The 10,922-nt window shown below is 43.4% G+C and overlaps 1 protein-coding gene across 1 annotated transcript in view; it reads right to left on the bottom strand.

Moving 5' to 3' along the window:
* Positions 1–2,462: 2,462 nt before the first annotated feature.
* Positions 2,463–10,922, bottom strand: part of LOC147724818 (nmrA-like family domain-containing protein 1) — a 71,700-nt gene continuing 63,240 nt past the window's right edge. The window contains exon 5 of the mRNA XM_086966320.1: positions 2,463–2,709. Coding sequence (XP_086822446.1) covers positions 2,533–2,709 — 177 coding nt within the window. The 3' untranslated portion in view covers positions 2,463–2,532. The remainder of the gene's footprint in view (positions 2,710–10,922) is intronic.

The following is a 10,922-nucleotide window of genomic DNA, read 5'->3' as shown; positions in this document are numbered from 1 at the left end:
GTGCTTAGCTTTGGTGGGGAGGTTAGGGACTACAGGAGGGTTATGCGCACTGTCTTATAGCCTTACAGTCTATGCCTTCTTTTCCCCTCCTGGACCACCGACCTCCCCCCTCTCAGACAGAACTGCTGCAACATGTCTCCTTTCTTTTTTCTTCTCATTGTACTGTATGTAACCTTGACCTCCCACTCCCCTTCCCCATGTTTTTTTATGTCTTCATAATAAAATGCTTTAAACCCAGAATACTCCCTATCAGATCCCGACTGTTGTGTTTCGGACTATAGATGCTGAGCTTAGGGCACTGTTGGGGGCGGGAGGGAGCCCGCGAATATCTCTTCAAAAGCTGCAACGGGGAGTTGGTGAAGGGGGACTGGCGGTACTAAATTTCAGGTGTTACTACCTGGCGGCACAACTAGTGAACGTGAATGGCTTGGTTTTTGCAGAAAGCGAAGAGCCGGCATTTAGGATGGACCAGCATGCATTTGGATCTCCGGGATATCCGGTGGCACTGTATAGAGGGGGGCGTCTTCCACATCTGCTGGTGCACACTAGGATGATTGTCCAAGCATGGCGGACAGCTACGAAATTATTAGGGTGGTAGGCATGGCTGACCAGACAGTCCCCGTTGTCGGCTGTGATCAACTGACGGAGGTCGGACGACTGGAGGGATATCGTAGATGGAGCCTCATTGGTATTGGCAAGCTGGGTGATGTCTGGCACAATGGTGAGATGTGTATGTCTGAAAACTTCAATCAGAGTATAAATTAGTGGAGGGGGAGAGACTCAGATACCTACAGTTGCGGCACGCACTGAAATGCCATGTAAAAGGAGATGTACAGGTTCTGGACTACTCACCGATGGAGGATAGAGTGTTGATGAACCCGATGGTGGGTAAGGCAGTGTCACTCATATATCGTAAACTCATGAATAATGTTCCAGACCCGCTACGCCCCCTTAGAGAAGCGTGGGAGATAAATGTGGGTCTCCTGGAAGACGATGACTGGGCGGAAGCCATACAAAGTCCCAGAGAATTGACTATTCATGCCAGGTTTCGGCTAGTGCAACTTAGGATCTTGCACAGATCTTACATGGCGCGCACGCTGCAGCAGAAACTGGGCAGATGCGACTCTGGACAAGTGTCTGGAGATGCGGGGCGGTGAGCATCTTCTTTCACATTCTGTGGGCCTGTCCTGTGATCTAGAGATACTGGGGGGTTTATCCCGAGTGATGGTGACAGTGGTTGATGCACGGGTTCCGGTCGAGGCGCAATGTCATTTGGTGAGTGTGACGGGAGAGACTGTATGGCCTAAATACGTACAAATCTGGCTAGCGCTGGCTTCTAGTGTGGCAAAAAGGAACATAACGAGAGCGTGGGGAGCTGCGGATGCCCCAAAAAATGGGAAACAGTCTGGAACATGTGGGAAAAATATAGCAATGGCTGAACACTGGAGGATAGAATTAGCCAACCTGGAAGGGAATGCCAGGAAGGAATAGCGGATGGGAAATAGATATGTACAGAATTGGTATACAGGGTATTGCTTAGCCTTGTCAAGATGCCCTGTGGAAATTTGGATTGTAACTAAAGTGCACCGTGTATTAAGTATTTGTTTAATAAAAAGAAAAAGAAAAAAAAATTGAATGATCATATAATGCCAAACACCATTCTCTTTGACATTAGAGGAATGGAAAGAGAACAGACTTTCATTTATGAAGCAATAGAGTCCACTAAAGGGATCAAACACGATGCCTCTGGAAGACAGAGGAATGGAATGATCTAAAAACATCACACACCATGCATAAGGAAGGCAGAGAATGAGCTAAGAGCATCACAAACCATGCCTTTGGAAGGCAAAGGAATGGAATTATCTAAGAACATTACACACCGTTTATCAAGAAGGCAGATAAATGGAATGAGCTAAGAACATCCCATACCATGCATTAGGAAGTCAGAGGAATGTAAGAGCATCACAGAGCATGCACCAGGAAGGGAAAGGAATGGAATGAGCACTAGTGTTCACACTTCATGCCCTAGTAGATAGAGGAACTGAACATGTTTAGGACATCTCACACCATGCCCTGTGAAGACTGAGGGATAGAATATCCGAAGTACATTGCATTCCATGCCCCAGAAAAGCATAAGATTTAAATGAGTTAGGGGCACAGCTTAGGAAGGCAGGTATATGGAATGAGCTACAATCAGTACAAGCCATGTTCCACCTGAACAAGTGTAGTTCTTCACTCAACATTCCCGAGAAGAGCAGAATGTAATGAAAATCAAATATCACACTCCACAGCCCTACCATGGATTTTGAATTATGGGGAATGCAATATGCAGAGAACAACTAGGAGGTATATGAAGACAAACGAATGGGGTGAGCACCAGGAAGGCAGAGGATGGACTGAATAAAAGACAAGACAAATAGCAAAATAATTAGATGACAAAATATACATCCTTGCAAAACAAGTAATCAGATACAACAATCTTTATTACTACCTGACCCCAATCCAAAATAACAAAAAAGATATTCCTTCCAATTAACATTTAAAGGCCTCTTTGTTCTCGGAGAGGAACTGGTCAAAGCTCTTGACATTTGGGTTGAGCTGGTGTGTTAGTTCGATGTCGCGGTCTATCTTTGTATGGTAGAAACGGAACATGTCAGCAAGTTCCTTGGCTCCAGGGAATCCCAGCTTCTCATAACTTTCAGGAGAAATCTAGTAAAAGATAGATGGCAAAAATATACAATCAGTCAAATATTTAGTTGCAATAGCCAGTTACATCTTTCAGGTCAGTTTCTTAAAAGGCGTTTATATCACCAAAATAAGACCATAGCAAAAGACTGCAAAGGTCAAATGGTGTAATTCTCTGCAATGGCTCATTAGGTGTATTCATGTAGGGAGACAAACTGTACAGCCTCTCAAATTGGCTATTCCAGAAGGCTAAGCAACTCGACTATATTTTTGTTACAAGACAGGAGCCTCTATTATGCAGTCTAGCTACTTGCTGTATTTTCTACAGCACTAGAACACTACAACTGCCACAATCAAGCTCCACTGGGGCAGGAAGTGGATATTGGTACTAATGTCCTGAAAAAGATGAACTGGAGAGAAGTCTCATATTTTTATTTTGAATATGCCTCTTTTTTCCCCCTTCACTCAACCCTCATGTTGTTACAACGCGGTCGTTACAACGCCCACGTTGTAACAACGCATAACATTACCCCGCAAGTCATAACAACGACTTGCCGAGGGGGTCGGGCGCTGGATGTTGGAATAGTAGAATTTACTATTCCAACTCCAGTCCGTGCAAACAGTAGGGAAGGTGTTAGATTTTAAATCCAACACTTCCCCCCCCTCCATAAGTCATTGTAACGACTAGCGGGGTAATGGAATGCGTTGTTACAACGCAATCGTTGGAACAACCGTATTGTTAACAACATGCGTCGTGACAAATGAGTTGTAAGAGGTGTTTACTTTTTATTTTGGACGACAGAGGTATGCCCATGTTTGAGCCTGGGATCATTCCGCATCCAAATTCAGTGCAGTGGGCTCTGCTGTTTAATGATGAATAAATTTGGTCTAAGCTAAAAATTTTGATAGACAGGAGTGATAGATCTAAAATGAGGGCAGAGTGCCAAAGACCAATAATATCTGAGAAAGAGGCCATATCTCAGGGACTGGAAGCTAAAATAGTAACATTATGAAACAAAGGTGGGACAGACCATACAAAAGGTGCAGATAGGTCATGGTCCTCGTGCCCAGATAAATTATATTTACCCTTGGTTCCTGCTTCACATATTTTGTGTGTGGCTGAAGAGGGGAAGAATTCAGGGGTCAATTGGACCCGGAAACAATTTCTGGTTGTTGCCCAAAGGGGTCGGATGGGTGATTCCCTGGGCTGGTAGATATGAGGGATGTTTCACCGGCCAGGGAACTTTCTACATACACTTCTACTACCCGCAGTATGGAAACTCACACACAACATTCTTCCCACAAAGAAAGAGGACACTGTGTTGTAGCAGAGGCCAAGCAAAGGGAGGCGAAACTCAAGGTAAGTATAGTGTCCTGTCCTCTTGTGACAGTGGGAGGCATGATGGCCCTTTTTGTTCAACAGTGGGGTTTAATATCAATAGATCCGTGGGTATTACAGGTAGTAAAATAGTTTCAAACTAAATTCTATGCAACCCCAATACAGAGCAGGTAGCCTTTGCCAATACATTTTTCCCAGGAAGGTTGGGATCTGGCCACAACAGAGGTGCAAGAGTTGTTGCAGAAGGGGGTTATAGCACCATGTCGCTTACACCTCCAGGGTTTTCTCAGCAACATCTTTCTAGTGCAGAAGAAGAACAACAAAATATCCTCCAATAATACATTTGAGGGAGCCCAACCAATCTGTTCTGTAATGCCATTTCAAAATAAAGAAAATCCTGCTGGAGGAGCATCCTCTTTTAGCGGGGACTGGATGATGTATCTGGATTTAAAAGACATCTACCTGACAGTACCAATCTGTCAAGAGCATAGACCGTACCTGCAGTTTGAAGCAAAGACATGTTCAGATTGAATCCCCTTCCATTCGGTCTGTCATCTGCCCTGTGGTGCTTCAATAAAGTGATGAGGCCTCTGGGGAAACCCCCCTCAAAACACAGGACCGGAGGATGGTGGAGTATCTGGGACATGAGAGAGGGAGGTTGGTGAATCAAGATCAGGTGGCTACAGAGTTGATTTAGTCATTGGGTTTAATGTGGAAAAATTGAAGCTGGTGCCCTCAAGAAGGGTCGAATTCTTGGAGTTTCTGGTGGATTCTGAAAATTTGACATAAGCAAAGTTAAAAATGATTAAGAAAGAATTGAGGGTGATGTCACATCAGGTTTCCCTCCGTCTTCTGGCAAGGCTGGTGTGACATTTCTGTTCCTCAATTCAGGCGATTTTTCCAGGATTCCTTCATTACAGGGCTCTCCCGCGCATGAAGATAAGACACCTTTATATAGATCTAGAATATCACAAAGGGTCCCTTTATTCCAGGACTCAAAATAGGTGATAAGTTGGTGGCTAAGCCATGTAGATGCATGGAATGGACAAACCTTCGTCCTTGCATCCGCGGATCATATCTTAGAATCAGATGCAAGTCTTGAGGACTGAGGTGCAAGATGTGGCAGTTACTCCACTGGAGGACAATGGTCCAGGAAACAATCCTTAATGCACAAAATGGTTTAGAATTTTGAGGCTTCTTTGCAGTCCAGAGCTTTGCTGTAATGTCCATGTACAGGAGGATAAAACATTTGACCCTGATTTTTGCAGTCAGGAACATAGACTGGGAAGAACAAGGTTAAAGCTACTAGTGGGTTTAGGCAGGTCCCTTTGGGAATTTTGTCTACAGAGGAAAATATCCTGGGTGGCAGAATACATTCCGGACTGACAATGCAGTAGCAGTTTGGTATTCAAGGTCCACATATGACAGCAGCAAGTGGTGTCTGGATTTTCATGAATTGCAGACTTTGAACAAGACACTGGGCCCCTTTCAGAGTAGACCTCTGTATCCTGCTTGACAGCTCTATTAGGAAGATTTTACAACAAAGAGACTGGATCTAGAAGCTGTAGCAACAGATGTTTATCTTCACGATTGGTCCAGTACAAATCTTTATGATTTTCCAAGATGTGTTCCCGAGATCCGCAGACAGTTTCCAAGAGTCACATTGGTGACTCCATTTCAAAGCATGTAGAATTGGTTCCCCTCAGAATTGGCAGTCGATTGTTCAATTCTTTCTACAACCTTTCCACAGCTGTTGTGGGACCCTCCCGGGGAGTTGCACAACATGGTATTAGAGGGTAGCCTCATTCTGGTGGCGTTGAGCCTTTTGGAGTGATCACAGGCATGCCACACCTTTGGAATCAGCTTCTACTTATATCAGAGCATCCTGGGTTAAAGGTACAACAACAGCCTAAAAATCAGCATAGGACACCTGGAGTTGCTGGTGCGTGGGAAAAGGTATTAATCCAATTTTCTCTCATGGCACACGTGTTCTAAATCTTCTGGCATGCTTAGCAGTGGGACAGAAGGCTTGTAGATCTGTTAATGGTTATAGACCAGCTATATCAGCAGCACATCAGAAAGTTGAAGGTAAACCCGGTTCAGAAGCACCTGCTGGTTTGTAAATTATTAAAGGGTATCAGGTACACGCATCCACCTATGTCTAGGTATTCCACTTTATGGGATGAAGAGATAGTTCTACAACTTCTACTATCATGGAAGGACAATGGCAACTTATACTTGAAACTGTGGTCTGCAAAATTGGTAATGTTGTTATGTTTGGTTTCTATTAGAAAGTTATAAGATATTGGAAAAGGGGTGTGTGAAAATTCGCATAATTTGCTTTCGCACACTAAAGCACATTTACGTGCACTTAGCTCAAATGCAAATCCGTCATTTCATGCTATATTTTAGCACAAAATGCATCCTCATCTCAATTTTTGGCATGAGGATGTGTTAAAACAAGGGAACATCTGCTCACTTTTTGTTGTTCCTGTGCATTTGCTGTAATTGTTTACTGCAAATGACAGCAAATTGTGCCATTCAGGGTAAATTTGTCAATAAGGAAAATGCAGAATTGCATGAAGTGGCGTAATGGCATAATTTCAAGAATTTCGCTTAATAAATATAATTTGAAATTCCCAAAATTACGTAAATTACACTGGCGTAATTTAAAGTTCTCCCGGGTTAATGTTTGAGTGCTCTTGTAGGGGCTCATTATACAATATCAATCAGGGGCGGCTGGTGACATTTGAAAGTGGTGAGGCGTAAAATGATAATCATACTGCACCATAGCGAGCGAGCGCAGTGAGCGAGCCCAAACTCCCTAAGGAGGGTTTGGCAGGATTTCCCCCCGAGAAAATTTTGAAAAAAGTGTGGACAAATGGTGCATTTTCAAGCAAATTTGAAAAAGCTGGAAGGTTAATAAAGCAATTGTGAAAGTGCAGTTATTACATTAATAGATGTCATAACATAGGTAGCTGCTTATTCAGTATAACCACAGAGCTTCATACATTCCTTCCTATTACGCGGCTGAATTCAGACTATAAGACTTTCATGAAAATCTCAGCTCTAAGAGTAGCAGAAGTTGCACAGCAGTTGGGAAACAGCCTTTACAAAGCATTGGGAACCACGCATTACCTTTACCACGTTTCCATTACAACGCATGTGACTTTATCACGCATGTCTTTCCACACAGTTTATAGTGTTTAGGTGCTACAGAATGTACTTAATAATATGCCATTTGATCAGTAAAATCTGTTGGCCAACAACTGATTTTTCTAGTTTTTGTTTTATATAGCGAAGTAGACCCGAGACATCGGGTATCAGAGCGCTTTACATGAGCACCAGTCTCGTTACATTACCATTAATGCCTAAATAAACCTTAGAATAAAGATGAAAATCCATGCCGGGGTAATGTGCCCCAACATTGTCCGCAATGTGATAGCCACCATTACCGCAAACCTACCACCAGTGCAAAAACAACAGTTCTGCCGGTTGGTCGGCTCAATATTGATGCAAAGTCAGAAAAACATGAGGATCAGTTGAACGTCATTGTCCTATAGGGGAAAGAAGGAGAGACCTGCCCTGGGAGAGACATAGACAAAGTTTGTCAGAGCTACACAAACACACACCCACACACAGAGACACGCACACACATATAGACTCACACACACACCCACACATCATCCCCCACACACACACACTCATACAGACAGTGACACCCCCCCACACACACACTCACACACACATATATAGATTCCCCTCTCCACAGTCACTACATGAGGTGCCGGCTCGCTACCACTTATGCCTATTCTTTTTCATAAAGGCCAATAAAGGATCTAGCATACACACATAGACACACACACTCACACACACACACACACTCATGCAGATTGTGTTCCTGCAGGGAGCTTGCTGTCAGGCTGTTTGAGGCCTAAGTACTTGCAGACAGTTTTTACAGTCCGTCTTTGTTTACATCTTAGATGTACCTCAAAAGTGAGCACATCCCACCAGCAAAACCGCAAAACCATAAATATTGTAGCAAGGCCAACTCTGAAGCAGTATAGTCTTACAGGTTAAGTGAAAGATGGAAGCAGCGGGGCCCACAAAAATATGGTGGCACTGTGACAGCCATTGTGTGCTCTTTAGTCAGATTAAAGTGCTGTAACATTAACGTAATAGTGGTTAAGTGTATTTAGGTTCCGACAGGACAAGATGTGAGGCTGATGCCAGGCTTCCAGGAACAGGGTGCGTGTAACACAGTAACCCAGAAGACGGCAACTTCGGCAAGGCGTAGAAAATTGCTGACAAGAAAATTTAAATTAAGCTATTGCTTCTCCCTTGCCCACGCCATCTCATTCTCAACTCCTTCATGGAATTCGCACTGACTTCACCTCTGTCACATCGCATCTGAAACAATGCACATGCATCAACCCTACTGTGTGACAACAAGGCCTTGACAAGGAAAAATGCTGGTCCTCCTTTTATTGTTTAAGTGACTATTAAATGTTCTACTCCGTGAGCTGGATGTCTCACAGTTTGCTGCCTCTGGCAGGAGGCATTGTAGTCACAGCTCAATTGTATCGTCATTTCACAGTAGGCTAACAATGTAATTGTTTTATTACAGGTGAGTAATGATGTCACAATTAGAAAGTAGTAAGAAAATTAGAGGCTTTTTAGGTTCCCATGGACTGCTACTACTGCCCTATCATCGGCGAGTTTGCCACTGGCTGTGGAGAAATAATTAATGTCCATTAAGTGAATCCTACAGCATTCTTACATTATTTCTTCCTGAGATTGTGCAAGGAGCTCTAACAAAATGTTAAATAAACGGGCAAGCATTTATTTGCAGGTTAACTAAAGTTAAGAGGTGCAGGACATCATAGTGGTTACTTAATTTAACTTGCAAATACATGCTTGCTGGTTGATTTAACCTGTTTTCCGAATATTAGTGCTCAGTAAGGAAACAGCAGATGCTCGTGCTACTGCTCACCAGGGGGGCCGCATGTAAAGGTCAGCCCTCGGGCCGTACTTTGAGTATCACTGGCTAAGCCATAGTTATGCACACAGTTGGAGATGGTTAGGAGTTATGGCCTGGTGGTAACTAATGCGTCCTTAGGATGTAGGGGCCCATTATAATTAATGCAGGTGGACACCTGCCATACCAAAAGATCCCTGTTGGTGCAGGAAGGATCGTTTTTAGAAAAGTGATCCCACCAATAGACATTTTGGAAACAAAATCCCCACATCAATGGCCTTGACATATATAGAGCATTCTCCATGCAAGTGATGGTTATTACTTTATTTTCTTGCTAGCGACCATTCTGCAAGTAATACCGATCGTGAAAATAATTATTTTTAATTCGCACTTTCTCATAGAGGTCCTTCCACTTCCATTTCTCAATTATTTTACCATTCATTCGTCGATCCATCCTAACGCTCCCATGCATCATCAATGCATCATGACAGGTTGTCTGTCTGTAAAACAACTTATACTCACTGAAAACACCCACACCGTTCTTTTATCACATAATTTTAGATTTTGTCTTTAATGGAGCTCTAGCACCATGTATGCCTCCTTGAAACGTAAAATACAAGATGCTCTTTGGAATACATAAGGAGTCAGTGTTGCATTGTGGAGGTTTTCATGGTTCATGTGTCCACCACATGGATAAGGTCTATAGCTAGAGTACCATCATTTGTTAAAACAACTTTGTACCAGTGGCCTCTCGTTTTGGAAAATGCTTATATTTAACCAACCTTAATCTCTTACACATACAGATGCTGTCCATATACCAGCATGGTAGAGGCTAGTTATCATTTACCACGCTGCAGCAGAAAGGAGAATAAGCAGAGTAAGTGGGTCCTTGATTGCGTTCATAATCTATTTACCTCCAAGCCTATAAACCTCTGAATAAAATATAGTATCAGAGTGAGAGACAGTCACAGGCAGACCTGGAGATTTAACACACTCACACTCCGCTTTGCAGCAGTCGATGCAAGGGGAACCCTAAGTGGAGCTAGCTGTCCTTATTTGTTTTAATACGTATGTATCTGTTCCTCTATCAATGTATAACTAAACAAGTCTTATTGCATTAGAGAAAGTGAAACCACAGTCCTGAAAGCTAAGTAGAGTCTACCGAGCCACAGCAAGCAGGGGAATCAGCAGGCTTGCACTATTGTGGTTCAATCAACTTGTTCCTCACCAACAACACCGATCAGATAAAACCTGGCCCACATGATTCACAAACCACCAAGGACATTTGGAGTGTTCCTCAGGATGCATCACTCTCCATCCATATTAAATTGTTCGGTTGCACTTCTAATTTAAGTGCTAAATTCAACAGATTTATGAGCACTGGCTCGAAAGAAACCATGAGATTGTAACAAAACCCTTGGCGAAGGAAAAGTCAACAGTTTAAGGTGGGGTCATTGCATGTTGTTTTACACTTCAAACGAAAACGCGCGATAATTCATCATCACGTCATCAGTTCCTATCTCTGCGCCCCATTCTCTAGCGGTACATCCCATCCAGTTAACTGATTCGAGTTGAACCCATGCATTCAAAGATCAAAGTGAGGGACTTCTGGGGAAATAAAAGAGCAATTAAACTGGCTAAAGCCGAAGCAATTGAGAAGGCCTCTCAAAACAGTCTGGCCTAGCGCTGCACATTCAAGAAAGCATGGCTGACTGAGAAAACAGGAGATGCCCCCTAAATGGGGGATATTCCACCCTCAAATTAGACAGGGACCAGCCAGGTTGTAAATACTTTCGAGGCGAGACCCTGGGGCTCCCAGCAATCAGCACCAAGATGCAATCTCGGGATTGGGGCTAACAGCTCTCATTTAAAACGCCTTTAGAAAGTGGACAGGCGTGCTTCTCCGCAGCCACCGTGGGC

The sequence above is a fragment of the Lissotriton vulgaris genome, chromosome 4_1, assembly GCF_964263255.1.
Source record: "Lissotriton vulgaris chromosome 4_1, aLisVul1.2, whole genome shotgun sequence".
Lineage (NCBI taxonomy): Eukaryota > Metazoa > Chordata > Amphibia > Caudata > Salamandridae > Lissotriton > Lissotriton vulgaris.
This window is presented reverse-complemented; position numbering and strand designations above follow the sequence as displayed.